At 42.6% G+C, this 19,424-nt stretch overlaps 1 protein-coding gene across 2 annotated transcripts; it reads left to right on the forward strand.

Moving 5' to 3' along the window:
- Positions 1–253: 253 nt before the first annotated feature.
- Positions 254–19,059, forward strand: cyp27a3 (cytochrome P450 family 27 subfamily A member 3). Of its 2 annotated transcripts, XR_003834328.1 has the most exons (10): positions 254–850; positions 2,796–2,986; positions 3,615–3,814; positions 5,232–5,429; positions 5,720–5,883; positions 15,414–15,580; positions 16,439–16,520; positions 16,740–16,946; positions 17,394–17,631; positions 18,924–19,059. XR_003834328.1 is itself a non-coding variant. In XM_029459762.1 (9 exons), exons 1-9 carry the CDS (start codon positions 587–589, stop codon positions 17,544–17,546), a joined length of 1,626 nt encoding a protein of 541 aa, XP_029315622.1. In that variant the 5' UTR covers positions 255–586; the 3' UTR covers positions 17,547–19,059. The 2 variants fall into 2 exon arrangements, 1 of the variants encoding a protein (XP_029315622.1); XM_029459762.1 differs by having other exon boundaries at positions 255–850; positions 17,394–19,059.
- The last annotated feature ends 365 nt before the right edge of the window (positions 19,060–19,424 follow it).

The raw sequence follows: 19,424 nt of genomic DNA on the forward strand, positions 1-19,424 counted from the left end.
TGTATTCTTTCAAATCTCAGTTAAATTAAATAAAGTTAAATGCGCTGGTGTTAAATATGTGATTCATTTGAACAGAACTGAAATATTTTAATTCTGCTGCACAACTGGGGTGAAATCTCCCTGGAAATGTTGAGTCCTGTAGTTGTTGTGTTATTACAGCTGGTTTGTCTCAATCTGCTCTTCCTGTTCTCAGGACACTTGGTGGAAGTGTGCAGCATAGGCTGAGGAACAACGCTTCACGTTTAGGAAAGCTGCAGTAACACGAGTTATTGTTTTACTCGTTAATATTTCGCGATATTTGGCCTGCGCTGTCCGCGTGCAGGGTTATCAGGGTTATTGATTAAGCTGTTCATTGTTATTATTTTAACACGCATTTATTCTCATCTATTTTTTGGTAATGTGCGTGTTGGGTAAACATAGTTTATGATGTGGAGTCAAAGTCCGCTCAGTCTGCGGGTTATAAGCGGTCTGCTGTGAGTCAGCAGGCGAACAAGGAGCCATTATTATCTGACGCACGGAGGCTGTCCGGCTGGTTGGACCTCAGGCGCTGCACCAACTAACCGACTGCTTTGGGTCTCCGGTTAAAATGCTTAGAACATCTCTAGTGAACATCGGACTGCGAGGGAACCTCCAGCAGCATGCCGGGGTTCAGAGAGGCAAAGCGGGGCTGAATTCAGGGAAACATGCGGCCATGCACCGCTCCGACGCATCCTCCTCCTCCTCCTCCTCCACCGTGATGGGTGACAACGTGAAACTCAAAACCATGGACGAATTAGGCGGACCAAATTTCCTGACGACCTTAAACTGGCTTTTTGTAAAAGGGTATTTCAAAACGACGCAACAACTGCAAGTGAGTGAAGGGAATGCGTGATCCTCTGTTGTTGTTGTGCTTCATTCCACCTGCAATTCTGTACAAATGTAATCAATGCAAAGCATATATAACATATCAGTTAACCCACATTACACACATAAAATACATATAGTACTTACCTTACTTCTTGTGGTATGCAGACAGTGTGTGTGTGTGTGTGTGTGTGTGTGTGTGCACGCACGCACGCGCATTGGTCATGAACCCTATCAAAAATCTAAATATTCTCCATATAGATTAATTAGATAATATATGTGCGACTGGCAGCGTTGAACAATTACATTTAAAAAGTTGTTTTATAAAAGACATTTGGGGATTTTATCCACAGTAGAAAAGTGCAAGTGGGACACAAGTCAAGTTGTTGCTGAATGTTTGAATTGCCGTTATAAAACACCTGCATTGTGTTCTGCTGGAGGCCGGAGCTGCATACTCGAGAATATTTTGATCATTTATTCATCGTTAAAGTAATTCTTCATGCAAAATGGCAGAAAATGCTGTTTTCAGCCTCAGATTTGGAGATTTCCTGCTTTTCTCCGCGTTATATGATATAAAACTAAATATCTTTACTTTAGTACTAACAAAGCAAGTCATCCTCTTGGATTGTGAGGAACTTGTAGGGACATTCTCACTGTTTTCTGACATTTGTTTGACACAACACAAGCGATTAATCGGTGAATCTAGAAAAAACGATGAATCGATAATGAAAATAATCGTTAGTCGCAGCCACAGTGGAGGAAGAACGATCAGAAACAGATGTGTCAGTAATCTGGGGAAATAAAACCAAAACTATCTGCGTGGACAGTGTGAATAAGCAGCTGGACGTTTACTGCACAAGGTTTGAAGTTGTTCCCGGTTAGAGTCGTTATTATCTCCAGCCAGGGTTGAAAAGGACAAAGGGTGGTGTGTGTGCAGATTGTAAATCCCCTGAGACAAAGTTGTGCTTTGTGCTTTGGGCTTTATAGCTAAACTTGACAAACACTTGTAAACATATCACAGTGCAGGATCACAGCTGCAAAACTACGAGGTAGGAGTTGTTGGATTACTTAACCTATTCTGCACATTGTATAGAAATATAAGCACCTACACTCCAGATAAACACACACACACACACACACACACACACACACACACACACACACACACAGCTACTGGTCCCACCTCTTGGTTATTCTTCCAATAAAATTGCTTTAGTTAGTTAAGTTATTAATAAATGAGCTGGAACTTAATGGGACTTTAAAACAATGTTCTCCAACAGTTCAGGAAGTTTACATTGTTATTATATCTTCATTTATTAAAAAAGAATCACAGAAAAGTGATTTGCACGAGGACTTAATCATCGCACAGATTAACAACATTCATCAAACTTCCATCATTTAGAAACATTTAGTTTGTGTAATTATCTGTTACATTTATAGACTCGGTGTAAAGTTTTAGAGAAAGTTCATTACAGATTTACTAAGTGAGATTATTTTTCTTTTATGATTTGGGTGAGCTAACCCTTTAAGATTATAGTTATACATAGTTTGGCTGTGTATTGTAGTGTATTTATTGCGATACTGCAAGCAAGGCGACTTATTTTGACTAACTTTAGGGAAACTGTTGCAGTATGAAGAACTCAGCAGCATGTGCACTGATGCAATCTGAACAGTGGGATCTGCTTTGTCCCTGTAACATCCAACATCACAGCAACAGGATACTTTACGTGCACGTTGAGCAAAGGAAAGAACATTTATCTGTAGTGAGAATCGATACATTATCACACAACGTAATATAAGTGTATCGATATTCACTTACACATCTAGTACATTTATATTTTGCACATTTCAGTTTCAATTGATCGTTTTCTAATTCCTGTAGGCGACTGATTGTGTCAAGTAAGTGCTTTAGTTCACTGAGCGTCTAATAACGATAAATAACTCACTCCCAGATCGAGCACAGCAAGATCTACGGCCCTCTGTGGAAGTCAAAGTACGGCCCGCTGGTCGTGGTGAACGTGGCCAGCGCTGATCTGATCGAGCAGGTTCTGAGGCAGGAGGGGAGACACCCGGTCCGGACAGACATGCCCCACTGGAGGAGCTACAGAGAGCTCAGGAACCAGGCCCACGGACCCCTGACAGAGTGAGTGAACTCTGATCCACCTTTAAATATAAATACCAACAAAGTTGTGAGTAAAGAACACTAAACAAACGCAAACCCGCCTTTAAAACACACAAAACACACAATAATCAGGTTTAAAAAGAGGAAGTCAGTTATTTAAATTCTATTTGAATATAATTCTCGGGACACTGCTGCGTTACGTCGCTCTGTACTTTGTACTCGATGGTGACCGGGTTCATAAACAATCCATAAGCGAGGGAGGGACAGACATCAACAACTTCATAACGCTCCGAGTCACGAGGAACTTTCTTTGACTGTCTAAAAGCAGCTTTTCTTCGCACCTCTGGTTTTTCCTGTCGGACGTGTTGTAGCTGTTGCATCAGAGAGACGTATGACACAATCCTGCACCCTGATTCACAGAACAGCCTGAGTAATAAGTCGGCGGCTTTTAGAAGGTTTCATCCGTTTCGTGCGCGAGTACGGAGGGTTTAGAGCAGGGATGCTCAGGGTGGAGCCCGCCAGATGTTTCTAGGGCAGAAGGTTAACAATACAGTATATAGGAAAAGGGAGAGAACTCTGTCTGTTTATTCAGCCACTTCGTCTCATTCTGTCTTGAAGCTCATTTCTGTTTATTAATCCTCGTTTGCAGAATGGGGGCCAAGTGGCAGCGCATCCGCAGCATCCTGAACCCTCGGATGTTGAAGCCCAAACACGTCTCCTCCTACGCTAACACCATCAACGAGGTGGTGACAGACTTCATCCACAGAGTGATCTGGCTGAGGGAGACCGGCGGCCGGGGAGTTGTGGTCAACGACCTGACGGGGGAACTCTACAAATTTGCATTTGAAGGTCAGCAGAGAACAAACACATGAAATCAGCTGTGGAAACATCTTAACGAGTAATATAAAGGTAACTAAAGGACAAGCGTGCCACGTAAAATGCACTGTTGTGCAGGATTTAGTTTGACATAACTAGAAGCTAACTATAGCACATTAATAACAGGTAAGATAATAATCATAATAATAATTAAGTAGTCTTTTCTAACATTAGTGGAAGAAGTACTCAGATCCTAGAAATACCATAAAAAACATTCAAAATGTTACTAAACTAAAAGTATTATCAGCTAAATGTATTTAAAGTGGCAAAAATAAAAGTTCTCATTGTGCAGACTGTGGAGCTGATATTAGATTCTACTTGTTAAGTATTATTGGCTTCTTCCCTCCTGTATGTGGGGAGAACACGGAGTCTTTTGGCCTTGACAGCTGATTAGATACTGAGTATATGATCACACAGTTTAGCTACGTTCTATGACCGTTAATCAGGGTCCATTTCAAAAACAATCAGGTTGTTGTTAACTTAAAGGAATACTTCCTCAACTTCCTTGAATTCTCTACACACCTCGTGCAGAATAATCCAAGTCTCATGAACCAGTTCACTGCTTCACTAGCACAGCTGGGAAAAATAGACTTGGAAACAGATGATTTGATAGTTTTGCTGATGTTAAACTCGGCCAACTCTCACATCTGTGTGCTAAATATGAAACTACAGCCAGCAGCCGGTTAGCTTAGCATAAAGACTGGAAACAAGCAGAAACAGCTAGCCTGGCTTTATTTGGTTTAATTTGTAAAATAACAAAGTGTAAAAACACTTACAGAGGTTTATGTGCCGAACAGAGCCAGGCTAGCTCTTTCCCCCTGTTTCCAGTCTTTATGCTAAGCTAAGCTAACAGGCTACTGGCTGCAGCTAACGGACAGACGAGACAGTGATATCGATCTTCTTTGCAAACTCCTGGAACGAAAGCAAATAAACATACTTCCCAAAATGTCCAGACATTATTTTAAACACCAGTTTATCAAATCAGGTGTTTACTTTCTGCATATCAATGTTTTACAGCCAAAGACTTGACAAGTACTCTGTGTTCCTTATTATGTGGAAACACTTTGTTCACAAACTGTGTGCAGGAGCATGCAGTGATATCCTGTTTCCATATGACAATGCCCTCTGTGCACAAAGCCGGCCTGTAAAGAAGTTTAATTACCAGTTTGGTGTGAAAGTAGTGACCTCAACCCCGCTGACTTAGTGCCCCACATCAGTGTTGCACCTCACTAATGCTAATGATTCCAAAATCCTGCAGGAAATCCTGAAACCGGAAGAGTTGAGGCTCGTACAGCAGCAGATTAGTGGTGTCATGTTTAGGTGCACTCTTGTCCATATTGTATGCATGTTATATTAGTCTCTGTAAAATGACTGAACCTTTTAAATGCAGGAATCTGTTCCGTGTTGTTTGAGGCTCGTATGGGATGCATGAACGAGGTGGTGCCGCCGGAAACCCAAAAGTTCATCGTCTCCGTGGGGGAAATGTTCCGGCTCTCCCAAATCATCGTCCTCTTCCCCAAGTCCATGTGGCCCTACATGCCTTTCTGGAAACAGTTTGTGGCAGCCTGGGATCACCTCTTCAAAATCTGTGAGCAAGTATAGTATGTTGTAGGTGTGTTACAGAAAGAGGGGTGTTATTTACCTCGGCATATAATCTTATTTCTAGATGTTCTTTTATGCTGATTATCGAATAGATTCAAGGTGACTCTGGTGACTCTAATCTCAAAGTCACAAAGTCCACCTCACACGCTGATGTTTCTCTCTTTGTGTGTTTCTTTCACCATCTAGTGAGCGAAGGCGTCGAGTCGGTCTCCTCTCAGAGTTGGTGTCTCCCCCCATGAGAAATTAAAAAGATGACTTTGCTCTTGTGTCTCACAGCTGAAGAGCTGGTGCAGCAAAAAATGGAGAAGATCCAGGAGGAGGTGCACCTGAACCAGGAAGTGGAGGGAGCGTACCTCACACATCTACTGCTCAGCGAGGAGATGACGGTCACTGAGGTCCTGGGAAGCATCACAGAGCTCCTGCTGGCCGGAGTCGACACAGTGAGTAGATACAATGTGTAGATTCAGTGTGTAGGTACAGTGTGTAGATTCAGTGTGTAGGTACAGTGTGTAGGTACAGTGTGTAGATTCAGTGTGTAGGTACAGTGTGTAGGTACAGTGTGTAGATACAGTGAGTAGGTACAGTGTGTAGGTACAGTGTGTAGATTCAGTGTGTAGGTACAGTGTGTAGGTACAGTGTGTAGATACAGTGTGTAGGTACAGTGTGTAGGTACAGTTAGTAGGTACAGTGTGTAGATACAGTGTGTAGATACAGTGAGTAGGTACAGTGTGTAGATACAGTGCGTAGATACAGTGTGTAGGTACAGTGTGTAGGTACAGTGTGTAGATACAGTGTGTAGGTACATTGCGTAGGTACAGTGCGTAGATACAGTGAGTAGGTACAGTGCGTAGGTACAGTGCGTAGGTACAGTGAGTAGGTACAGTGAGTAGGTACAGTGCGTAGATACAGTGCGTAGATACAGTGAGTAGGTACAGTGTGTAGGTACAGTGCGTAGTTACAGTGCGTAGGTACAGTGAGTAGATACAGTGCGTAGTTACAGTGCGTAGGTACAGTGAGTAGGTACAGTGAGTAGGTACAGTGCGTAGGTACAGTGAGTAGGTACAGTGAGTAGATACAGTGAGTAGATACAGTGAGTAGGTACAGTGAGTAGATACAGTGCGTAGGTACAGTGAGTAGATACAGTGAGTAGATACAGTGCGTAGGTACAGTGAGTAGATACAGTGAGTAGTTACAGTGAGTAGATACAGTGAGTAGATACAGTGAGTAGGTACAGTGAGTAGATACAGTGAGTAGGTACAGTGAGTAGGTACAGTGTGTAGATACAGTGAGTAGGTACAGTGTGTAGGTACAGTGAGTAGGTACAGTGAGTAGATACAGTGAGTAGGTACAGTGCGTAGATACAGTGAGTAGGTACAGTGAGTAGGTACAGTGTGTAGATACAGTGAGTAGGTACAGTGTGTAGGTACAGTGAGTAGGTACAGTGCGTAGGTACAGTGAGTAGGTACAGTGTGTAGATACAGTGCGTGTGTAGATACAGTGCGTAGGTACAGTGAGTAGATACAGTGCGTAGGTACAGTGCGTAGGTACAGTGCGTAGATACAGTGCGTAGGTACAGTGCGTAGGTACAGTGCGTAGATACAGTGAGTAGATACAGTGAGTAGGTACAGTGAGTAGATACAGTGAGTAGGTACAGTGAGTAGGTACAGTGAGTAGATACAGTGCGTAGGTACAGTGAGTAGGTACAGTGAGTAGATACAGTGAGTAGGTACAGTGAGTAGATACAGTGAGTAGGTACAGTGAGTAGATACAGTGAGTAGGTACAGTGAGTAGATACAGTGCGTAGATACAGTGCGTAGGTACAGTGCGTAGGTACAGTGAGTAGGTACAGTGCGTAGATACAGTGCGTAGGTACAGTGAGTAGGTACAGTGCGTAGATACAGTGAGTAGATACAGTGAGTAGGTACAGTGAGTAGATACAGTGAGTAGGTACAGTGAGTAGGTACAGTGAGTAGATACAGTGAGTAGGTACAGTGAGTAGATACAGTGCGTAGGTACAGTGAGTAGATACAGTGAGTAGGTACAGTGAGTAGATACAGTGAGTAGATACAGTGAGTAGGTACAGTGAGTAGATACAGTGCGTAGGTACAGTGAGTAGATACAGTGAGTAGATACAGTGAGTAGGTACAGTGAGTAGATACAGTGCGTAGGTACAGTGCGTAGATACAGTGAGTAGGTACAGTGCGTAGGTACAGTGCGTAGGTACAGTGAGTAGGTACAGTGCGTAGGTACAGTGCGTAGATACAGTGCGTAGATACATTGCGTAGGTACAGTGCGTAGATACAGTGAGTAGGTACAGTGCGTAGGTACAGTGCGTAGATACAGTGCGTAGATACAGTGAGTAGGTACAGTGCGTAGGTACAGTGCGTAGGTACAGTGAGTAGGTACAGTGCGTAGATACAGTGCGTAGGTACAGTGCGTAGGTACAGTGAGTAGATACAGTGAGTAGGTACAGTGAGTAGATACAGTGCGTAGATACAGTGCGTAGGTACAGTGCGTAGGTACAGTGAGTAGGTACAGTGCGTAGGTACAGTGCGTAGGTACAGTGAGTAGGTACAGTGCGTAGATACAGTGAGTAGATACAGTGAGTAGGTACAGTGAGTAGGTACAGTGAGTAGATACAGTGAGTAGGTACAGTGAGTAGATACAGTGCGTAGGTACAGTGAGTAGATACAGTGAGTAGGTACAGTGAGTAGATACAGTGAGTAGGTACAGTGAGTAGATACAGTGAGTAGATACAGTGAGTAGGTACAGTGAGTAGATACAGTGCGTAGGTACAGTGAGTAGATACAGTGAGTAGGTACAGTGAGTAGATACAGTGAGTAGATACAGTGAGTAGGTACAGTGAGTAGATACAGTGAGTAGATACAGTGAGTAGATACAGTGAGTAGGTACAGTGAGTAGGTACAGTGTGTAGATACAGTGAGTAGGTACAGTGTGTAGGTACAGTGAGTAGGTACAGTGAGTAGATACAGTGAGTAGGTACAGTGCGTAGATACAGTGAGTAGGTACAGTGAGTAGGTACAGTGTGTAGATACAGTGAGTAGGTACAGTGTGTAGGTACAGTGAGTAGGTACAGTGCGTAGGTACAGTGAGTAGGTACAGTGTGTAGATACAGTGCGTGTGTAGATACAGTGCGTAGGTACAGTGCGTAGATACAGTGCGTAGGTACAGTGCGTAGGTACAGTGCGTAGATACAGTGCGTAGGTACAGTGCGTAGGTACAGTGCGTAGATACAGTGAGTAGATACAGTGAGTAGGTACAGTGAGTAGATACAGTGAGTAGGTACAGTGAGTAGGTACAGTGAGTAGATACAGTGCGTAGGTACAGTGAGTAGATACAGTGAGTAGGTACAGTGAGTAGATACAGTGAGTAGGTACAGTGAGTAGATACAGTGAGTAGGTACAGTGAGTAGATACAGTGCGTAGGTACAGTGTGTAGATACAGTGAGTAGGTACAGTGTGTAGATACAGTGCGTAGGTACAGTGAGTAGGTACAGTGTGTAGGTACAGTGCGTAGATACAGTGCGTAGATACATTGCGTAGGTACAGTGCGTAGATACAGTGAGTAGGTACAGTGCGTAGGTACAGTGCGTAGGATACAGTGCGTAGATACAGTGAGTAGGTACAGTGCGTAGGTACAGTGCGTAGGTACAGTGAGTAGGTACAGTGCGTAGATACAGTGCGTAGGTACAGTGCGTAGGTACAGTGAGTAGATACAGTGAGTAGGTACAGTGAGTAGATACAGTGCGTAGATACAGTGCGTAGGTACAGTGCGTAGGTACAGTGAGTAGGTACAGTGCGTAGGTACAGTGCGTAGGTACAGTGAGTAGGTACAGTGCGTAGATACAGTGAGTAGATACAGTGAGTAGGTACAGTGAGTAGATACAGTGAGTAGGTACAGTGAGTAGGTACAGTGAGTAGATACAGTGAGTAGGTACAGTGAGTAGGTACAGTGCGTAGGTACAGTGAGTAGATACAGTGAGTAGGTACAGTGAGTAGGTACAGTGAGTAGGTACAGTGAGTAGATACAGTGAGTAGATACAGTGAGTAGGTACAGTGAGTAGAGTAGATACAGTGCGTAGGTACAGTGAGTAGATACAGTGAGTAGGTACAGTGAGTAGGTACAGTGAGTAGATACAGTGAGTAGGTACAGTGAGTAGATACAGTGAGTAGATACAGTGAGTAGGTACAGTGAGTAGATACAGTGAGTAGATACAGTGAGTAGGTACAGTGAGTAGGTACAGTGTGTAGATACAGTGAGTAGGTACAGTGTGTAGGTACAGTGAGTAGGTACAGTGAGTAGATACAGTGAGTAGGTACAGTGAGTAGGTACAGTGAGTAGGTACAGTGCGTAGGTACATTGCGTAGGTACATTGCGTAGGTACAGTGCGTAGGTACAGTGAGTAGGTACAGTGGGTAGGTACAGTGCGTAGGTACAGTGAGTAGGTACAGTGGGTAGGTACAGTGCGTAGGTACAGTGAGTAGGTACAGTGCGTAGGTACAGTGCGTAGGTACATTGCGTAGGTACAGTGCGTAGGTACAGTGAGTAGGTACAGTGGGTAGGTACAGTGCGTAGGTACAGTGAGTAGGTACAGTGAGTAGATACAGTGAGTAGGTACAGTGAGTAGATACAGTGAGTAGGTACAGTGAGTAGATACAGTGAGTAGATACAGTGAGTAAGTACAGTGAGTAGGTACAGTGTGTAGATACAGTGCGTGTGTAGATACAGTGCGTAGGTACAGTGCGTAGATACAGTGCGTAGGTACAGTGCGTAGGTACAGTGCGTAGATACAGTGCGTAGGTACAGTGCGTAGGTACAGTGCGTAGATACAGTGAGTAGATACAGTGAGTAGGTACAGTGAGTAGATACAGTGAGTAGGTACAGTGAGTAGGTACAGTGAGTAGATACAGTGCGTAGGTACAGTGAGTAGATACAGTGAGTAGGTACAGTGAGTAGATACAGTGAGTAGGTACAGTGAGTAGATACAGTGAATAGGTACAGTGAGTAGATACAGTGCGTAGGTACAGTGTGTAGATACAGTGTGTAGGTACAGTGCGTAGGTACAGTGAGTAGGTACAGTGTGTAGGTACAGTGCGTAGATATAGTGCGTAGATACATTGCGTAGGTACAGTGCGTAGATACAGTGAGTGCGTAGATACAGTGAGTAGGTACAGTGCGTAGGTACAGTGCGTAGATACAGTGCGTAGGTACAGTGAGTAGGTACAGTGCGTAGGTACAGTGCGTAGGTACAGTGAGTAGGTACAGTGCGTAGATACAGTGCGTAGGTACAGTGCGTAGGTACAGTGAGTAGATACAGTGAGTAGGTACAGTGAGTAGGTACAGTGCGTAGGTACAGTGCGTAGGTACAGTGCGTAGGTACAGTGAGTAGGTACAGTGCGTAGGTACAGTGCGTAGGTACAGTGAGTAGGTACAGTGCGTAGATACAGTGAGTAGATACAGTGAGTAGGTACAGTGAGTAGATACAGTGAGTAGGTACAGTGAGTAGATACAGTGAGTAGGTACAGTGAGTAGGTACAGTGCGTAGGTACAGTGAGTAGATACAGTGAGTAGGTACAGTGAGTAGGTACAGTGAGTAGGTACAGTGAGTAGATACAGTGAGTAGGTACAGTGAGTAGGTACAGTGAGTAGATACAGTGCGTAGGTACAGTGAGTAGATACAGTGAGTAGGTACAGTGAGTAGATACAGTGAGTAGATACAGTGAGTAGGTACAGTGAGTAGATACAGTGAGTAGATACAGTGAGTAGGTACAGTGAGTAGATACAGTGAGTAGATACAGTGAGTAGGTACAGTGAGTAGGTACAGTGTGTAGATACAGTGAGTAGGTACAGTGTGTAGGTACAGTGAGTAGGTACAGTGAGTAGATACAGTGAGTAGGTACAGTGCGTAGATACAGTGAGTAGGTACAGTGAGTAGGTACAGTGAGTAGGTACAGTGCGTAGGTACATTGCGTAGGTACATTGCGTAGGTACAGTGCGTAGGTACAGTGAGTAGGTACAGTGGGTAGGTACAGTGCGTAGGTACAGTGAGTAGGTACAGTGGGTAGGTACAGTGCGTAGGTACAGTGAGTAGGTACAGTGCGTAGGTACAGTGCGTAGGTACATTGCGTAGGTACAGTGCGTAGGTACAGTGAGTAGGTACAGTGGGTAGGTACAGTGCGTAGGTACAGTGAGTAGGTACAGTGAGTAGATACAGTGAGTAGGTACAGTGAGTAGATACAGTGCGTAGGTACAGTGTGTAGATACAGTGAGTAGGTACAGTGCGTAGATACAGTGCGTAGGTACAGTGAGTAGGTACAGTGCGTAGGTACAGTGCGTAGATACAGTGCGTAGATACATTGCGTAGGTACAGTGCGTAGATACAGTGAGTAGGTACAGTGCGTAGGTACAGTGCGTAGATACAGTGCGTAGATACAGTGAGTAGGTACAGTGCGTAGGTACAGTGCGTAGGTACAGTGAGTAGGTACAGTGCGTAGATACAGTGCGTAGGTACAGTGCGTAGGTACAGTGAGTAGATACAGTGAGTAGGTACAGTGAGTAGATACAGTGCGTAGATACAGTGCGTAGGTACAGTGCGTAGGTACAGTGAGTAGGTACAGTGCGTAGGTACAGTGCGTAGGTACAGTGAGTAGGTACAGTGCGTAGATACAGTGAGTAGATACAGTGAGTAGGTACAGTGAGTAGATACAGTGAGTAGGTACAGTGAGTAGGTACAGTGAGTAGATACAGTGAGTAGGTACAGTGAGTAGGTAGGTGCAGTGAGTAGATACAGTGAGTAGGTACAGTGAGTAGGTACAGTGTGTAGATACAGTGAGTAGGTACAGTGTGTAGGTACAGTGAGTAGGTACAGTGAGTAGATACAGTGAGTAGGTACAGTGCGTAGATACAGTGAGTAGGTACAGTGAGTAGGTACAGTGAGTAGGTACAGTGCGTAGGTACATTGCGTAGGTACATTGCGTAGGTACAGTGCGTAGGTACAGTGAGTAGGTACAGTGGGTAGGTACAGTGCGTAGGTACAGTGAGTAGGTACAGTGGGTAGGTACAGTGCGTAGGTACAGTGAGTAGGTACAGTGCGTAGGTACAGTGCGTAGGTACATTGCGTAGGTACAGTGCGTAGGTACAGTGAGTAGGTACAGTGGGTAGGTACAGTGCGTAGGTACAGTGAGTAGGTACAGTGAGTAGATACAGTGAGTAGGTACAGTGAGTAGATACAGTGAGTAGGTACAGTGAGTAGGTACAGTGAGTAGATACAGTGAGTAGATACAGTGAGTAAGTACAGTGAGTAGATACAGTGAATAGATACAGTGAGTAGATACAGTGAGTAGATACAGTGAGTAGGTACAGTGCGTAGGTACAGTGCGTAGATACAGTGCGTAGGTACAGTGAGTAGATACAGTGAGTAGATACAGTGCGTAGATACAGTGAGTAGGTACAGTGCGTAGGTACAGTGAGTAGGTACAGTGAGTAGATACAGTGAGTAGGTACAGTGAGTAGGTACAGTGAGTAGGTACAGTGTGTAGATACAGTGAGTAGGTACAGTGCGTAGGTACAGTGCGTAGGTACAGTGCGTAGATACAGTGCGTAGGTACAGTGCGTAGGTACAGTGCGTAGGTACAGTGCGTAGATACAGTGCGTAGGTACAGTGCGTAGGTACAGTGCGTAGATACAGTGCGTAGGTACAGTGCGTAGGTACAGTGCGTAGATACAGTGCGTAGATACAGTGAGTAGGTACAGTGCGTAGATACAGTGAGTAGATACAGTGAGTAGGTACAGTGAGTAGATACAGTGAGTAGGTACAGTGAGTAGGTACAGTGAGTAGGTACAGTGAATAGATACAGTGAGTAGATACAGTGAGTAGATACAGTGCGTAGGTACAGTGCGTAGATACAGTGCGTAGGTACAGTGAGTAGGTACAGTGAGGTACAGTGAGTAGGTACAGTGCGTAGATACAGTGAGTAGATACAGTGAGTAGGTACAGTGAGTAGGTACAGTGTGTAGATACAGTGAGTAGGTACAGTGAGTATGTACAGTGAGTAGATACAGTGTGTAGATACAGTGAGTAGGTACAGTGAGTAGATACAGTGAGTAGATACAGTGAGTAGGTACAGTGAGTAGATACAGTGAGTAGATACAGTGAGTAGGTACAGTGAGTAGATACAGTGAGTAGATACAGTGTGTAGGTACAGTGAGTAAGTACAGTGTGTAGATACAGTAAGTAGGTACAGTGAGTAGATACAGTGAGTAGATACAGTGAGTAGATACAGTGAGTAGGTACAGTGAATAGATACAGTGAGTAGATACAGTGTGTAGATACAGTGAGTAGGTACAGTGAGTAGATACAGTGAGTATGTACAGTGAGCTAGATACAGTGAGTAGGTACAGTGAGTAGATACAGTGAGTAGATACAGTGTGTAGATACAGTGAGTAGGTACAGTGAGTAGATACAGTGTGTAGATACAGTGAGTAGATACAGTGTGTAGATACAGTGAGTAGGTACAGTGAGTAGATACAGTGTGTAGATACAGTGTGTAGATACAGTGAGTAGGTACAGTGAGTAGATACAGTGTGTAGATACAGTGAGTAGATACAGTGTGTAGATACAGTGTGTAGATACAGTGTTTAGATACAGTGAGTAGATACAGTGTGTAGATACAGTGAGTAGGTGCAGTGAGTAGATACAGTGAGTAGATACAGTGAGTAGGTACAGTGAATAGATACAGTGAGTAGATACAGTGTGTAGATACAGTGAGTAGGTACAGTGAGTAGATACAGTGAGTATGTACAGTGAGTAGATACAGTGAGTAGGTACAGTGAGTAGGTACAGTGAGTAGATACAGTGTGTAGATACAGTGAGTAGATACAGTGAGTAGATACAGTGTGTAGATACAGTGCGTAGGTACAGTGAGTAGGTACAGTGAGTAGATACAGTGTGTAGGTACAGTGAGTAGGTACAGTGAGTAGATACAGTGAGTAGATACAGTGTGTAGATACAGTGAGTAGGTATAGTGTGTAGGTACAGTGAGTAGGTACAGTGAGTAGATACAGTGTGTAGGTACAGTGAGTAGGTACAGTGAGTAGGTACAGTGAGTAAGTACAGTGCGTAGATACAGTGCGTAGATACAGTGAGTAGGTACAGTGCGTAGGTACAGTGAGTAAGTACAGTGTGTAGATACAGTGCGTAGGTACAGTGCGTAGGTACAGTGAGTAGGTACAGTGAGTAGGTACAGTGCGTAGGTACAGTGAGTAGGTACAGTGTGTAGATACAGTGCATAGGTACAGTGCGTAGATACAGTGTGTAGGTACAGTGCGTAGGTACAGTGCGTAGATACAGTGAGTAGGTACAGTGCGTAGGTACAGTGTGTAGGTACAGTGAGTAGGTACAGTGTGTAGGTACAGTGTGTAGGTACAGTGAGTAGGTACAGTGTGTAGGTACAGTGTGTAGGTACAGTGTGTAGATACAGTACAGTGTGTGTGTAGAAGGTTCATTGTGCACTGTTCCTGCATTTATTTTTCTTGTGGGCTTCAATGATAGATTAATATATTTCAATCTCATGATTTCCACATCAGAAAGGCGATGTGGTAAATTATGGCATTAATCTGAAAGATTATGGCGTTTTTTTATTTGAAAGTTATGTTAATTCAACTAAACACACAAAGGCAAACTTAAGACATTTGTTCACGCTAAACTAGCACAAATAAAATCTCTTTAGTAAAACGTTTTTAGTATTTCTCACATCAGAATAACATTTTCAAGTTATACAACAAAATGAAATATAAATACTGCTTGTTACATAAATAAAATCAGCAGTGTTTGTAGTAAGAAACAGTTCTTTTAAATACATTTTTGGAAAGTGCACGATGCCTCATTGTACCTATTAAGATATTTTAATGACTATATTTCAACAAGATAAGCGTGTGTGTTCGTCTCCAGACCTCCAACACGATCGCGTGGTCTCTGTACAGCTTGGCGAAGATGCCAGAGATCCAAGAACAGTTATACCAGGAAGTGATCCGTGTGTGCCCCGGGGACAAGGTGCCAAACAGCGAGGACATTTCTCACATGCCGTACCTGAAGGCCATCATCAGAGAGACGCTACGGTGGGAGGCTTTCTTTCATTTCTTAGAATCTGCTTGCAGGAGCTGCAGGTTCAGGGTGTTTGTTCTGGCTCTAAAATAGGGCTGCAAACAACGATTACTTTTGTTATCGATTAATTTTGTGGTTTAGTGTCTATAAAATGTCAGAAAATAGTGAAGAATGTCCATTCAAGTTGATCAAAGTCTTGTTTTTTCAGTCCAAACCCAAATATATTCAGTTTAATATGATATAAGCAGGAAATCTCCGTATGTGAGGGGCTGAAAAAAAAGCCTTTTATGCTATTTTTGCATGAACAATTACTCTAATAATTAATCAATTATCAAAATATTTGCAGATTATTTTTCCGTCAATCAGCTCGAGTCCAAAATGTGGATTTAAATCTCACTAGACAAATAAAAATATTGAAATCTACCCTTTGATTATTCCATATATGAGAGTGTAATGTAAAGAAACTTTTGTAAAATTCTTTAATTCACTTTCTCGAAAGCTGAACATTATTGTTAGCTTAGCTTAGCTTAGCTTAGCTTAGCTTATTTTAGCTTATCTGAAGCTCACTAACTAACACGTTATAAGTTCTTTGTTCAATTCATTCAAAAAATATAAAATGTTGCAATATGTAACAGCTGCTAAATGTGCTGTTTGACAAACTTCTGCTCCACACGAGAAGCATTACAAACGTCAGAACATTTCCTCTGCAGCATATTTATCGCTCATCTATAGTCATTCAGTCAACTATGCAGGAACACTTCTCTTATTGTGTTTAAGTAAAAGCAGTCATGCATCCCAGACTTACACTCGTAGAGACGCAGTAAATAAAAGCTGCTCTTCCTGAACTCTCTTGTTGACTCTCTGTGTACCAGCTTGTATCCTGTGGTGCCAGGAAACGCTCGAGTCTCTGTTGAAACTGAGTTCGTGGTCGGAGATCATCTCTTCCCCAAGAACGTGAGACACACGGCCGACAAGTCCAGAAATGTTTTTATTGAAATAAAGCTGAAGAACATTTAAACCAGGGAGCTAAATCTGTTAATTAAGAAGGATTTATAGACATTAATCTCTTATTTTAATGTGTATATAATGTTTAAAATTTGATTCTATTTAGCTAATTAGTGTTATCTTAGCTTTTAATTACATTTAATTAGATTTTTAATTGATCTCTCCCAGACGCTGTTCCACCTGTGCCACTACGCTGTGTCCTACGATGAGAACATTTTCCCCGACCCTCACACCTTCCTGCCGCAGCGCTGGCTCCGGGGAGTCGGGGGGAAGTCCAAGCAGCACCCGTTCGGCTCGGTGCCGTTCGGTTTTGGGATCCGGGCGTGTCTGGGCAGACGGGTGGCGGAGCTGGAGATGTATCTCCTCCTGTCCCGGGTGAGAAGCTCTCTTTGCGGTTGCTTCTCTCTCTCCGTCACAGCTGTTCACTTTCATGTCCTGCTGCAGGAGTCTGTGTTGTTACTGATGTCAGCTGATGCACCTGAGAACCAACAATCACTTGGAGAAACATAATCATTTCATATATAAAGTGCTTTCCAGTTGAAATAGATGTACAGAACAATAAATAGAAATCAGAAGCTCCTATATGACGTAAGCTAAATTATGTTTTTAGCTACATTCAGACGTGTTGATCTGCAGGAAGCATCAGAGCAGAGCGCAGAGGTCGCTCTTCTTGTGTTTGTCTTGGCAGTGCGATGTCACAAACCACAAGTCGTCTGCTCAGCCAAACACCACCGTCATAATTCAGTGAGCTGAGCGAGCAGTTAATCAATAACTGCAGTGTGGACTCTGCACAACTAATGTTTCTCTTCTTTTAAATTAAAGCTGATAAAAGAGTTCGAGGTGAAGCCGGATCCTGCAGGAACCACAGTGCTGCCGATCACCAGAACGCTGCTCTGCCCGGCTAAACCAATAAACCTGCAGTTTGTGGACCGACGAGTCGAGCGGGAGCGGCCGAGAGCAGCAGCTTCTCTTTGAGACGTTTTAGTATTCACACCGTGTCCCCCGCCTGGCAACAAGCACTCGTTTGTGGAGCGTTCACATGATGAGGACTCTCTGGAATGTAAGCTGAATGCAGAAGTGCTTGGTTGTCAAGATTACAACGATGTGTGTAAAGAATTTTAATGTTGTTTCATGTAAATATGAAACATTTTTACAGTCTGTTGAGTCCAAACCTTTCTGTGTGCAGTGCTCCTCATTGTGTGTACAAACATCTCCTGCACGACCTTCTTAGGTCATTTTATGTTTTCAACTTTCAGACTTCCCCATTATGAGACGTGCACAGAAACAAGATCCCCAAACAAACAGTCTCACACTTTTACTAATTTTGCATCCCTTTGCAGTCGTTTTGCATTTATTTTTGGACATTTTGCATCTCTGTGATCATTTTTGCTTTTACTTTAAATAATTTTGCATGTCTTTGTACTTACTTCTGGTCCTTTTCTTTCTATTTTTAGATGTTTCACCCGTGTATGTAGTAGTTTTGTGCCTCTTTGAGGATGTTTTGTGTCTGTTTTGCATCTCCTTGTGATCATTTTGTGTTTTAGTAATTGTTTCTTGTACATAGAGAAATTTATTTTTAGGTTTTAAGAGTGTTTATAATTGTTTTTTTGTTCTACGATTAAGATTCCCAGTATTTTATTTGTACAGCAAAATATATCACCTCATCATCCAGTGTCTGAAACATCAGACAACATCCTGGGTTTGAATCTTCACCACATTTCATCGTCCATACCATACCATAAATGTGTTTTGTTATAAGTGTTGTTTACATTGAGTGAGACTGAATCTGTGTCCCAGTGTGATCTAAATAGTGACTTAATAAATAAACGTATTGTCCCACAATGCAATGCACAAAGGAAATGAAGGCTCTATACATCAGGGGTGATGACACGGATGAGAAAGACTATTTTGTTTCTCTTTCTAATGTTTGATTTACATCTGCACACATGTCATATCATTTCCTTGTAATAGAAAAATGGTAAAGTGAGTTAATTATGTGTATAACAACTGCAAAAACAGAGTTCTGTGACATAATAAAACAAAGACATACTTGCTCAGACACTTGTTTTTACAACATTCTAAGATATATTTTATGTTGTCTTAATAAAGCCTATTTAAAAGTGAACTTTTTCTCTCGTAAGGACTTAGAAAAGGTGTTTCCTGTTCTAGCTTGCTTGTCTAAAATAACTTTCCAGCGATCTGAATGCACATTCAGCACCAGAGCACTCCTGGACTCAGTAAATAACCTTAAATAAATACACATTTATTCAATACTGTATGTACGAGCTAAGTCATTAGTTTGATTATTATTAATATTATTTGTTATTGTTGTATTTATTTTTGTACACACAGAGCGAGAGAGGCAGCAGGATGAAAACATGCAGGTTTGCTTTTGAACTGGAAATGAAAATACACCTTAATCACCTTGAATACATCCCAACTGAAGATTTGTTTTTATTTTTTTAATAAAATCCTTTTTGCAAATAGCCTCTACACTGTATTATTTTACTGTTAGTGTTTGTATTTGTGCCCATCTCACACGGACTTACAGGATATAAAAAAAACACTTCGACAACATTTGTCAGAATAATGCGTCCAACATTAAATTGTTAACAACAATGAATCCCTTTCTAAAACACTTCTCAACTTTTATAATTCTCCTTTTACACTTACATTGTTTTAGCTGCCTTAGAACTATGTGGTAATTAAAATAAAATATTGTTTAGTTATCAGTTTTCAGTACAGGTGTAGACCGATGCTGCTCCCTGGTGGACTGTTCTGGTATTACACGACAACAGGAATCATGCTCGTTAATAAACATGACTGTGAATGTGTCAGAGTCCCTGCAGGAAA

The sequence above is a fragment of the Cottoperca gobio genome, chromosome 21 (assembly GCF_900634415.1).
Source record: "Cottoperca gobio chromosome 21, fCotGob3.1, whole genome shotgun sequence".
Lineage (NCBI taxonomy): Eukaryota > Metazoa > Chordata > Actinopteri > Perciformes > Bovichtidae > Cottoperca > Cottoperca gobio.

What these genes read in the sequence shown, in the direction of transcription:
- cyp27a3 (XM_029459762.1), top strand. Translation starts at nt 587, where the DNA reads ATGCTTAGAACATCTCTAGTGAACATCGGACTGCGAGGGAACCTCCAG. An exon ending in TGCTGGCCGGAGTCGACACA is followed by an intron (nt 5,884 to 15,413) that starts GTGAGTAGATAC and finishes GTTCGTCTCCAG; the next exon opens with ACCTCCAACACGATCGCGTG. An exon ending in ATCATCTCTTCCCCAAGAAC is followed by an intron (nt 16,521 to 16,739) that starts GTGAGACACACG and finishes GATCTCTCCCAG; the next exon opens with ACGCTGTTCCACCTGTGCCA.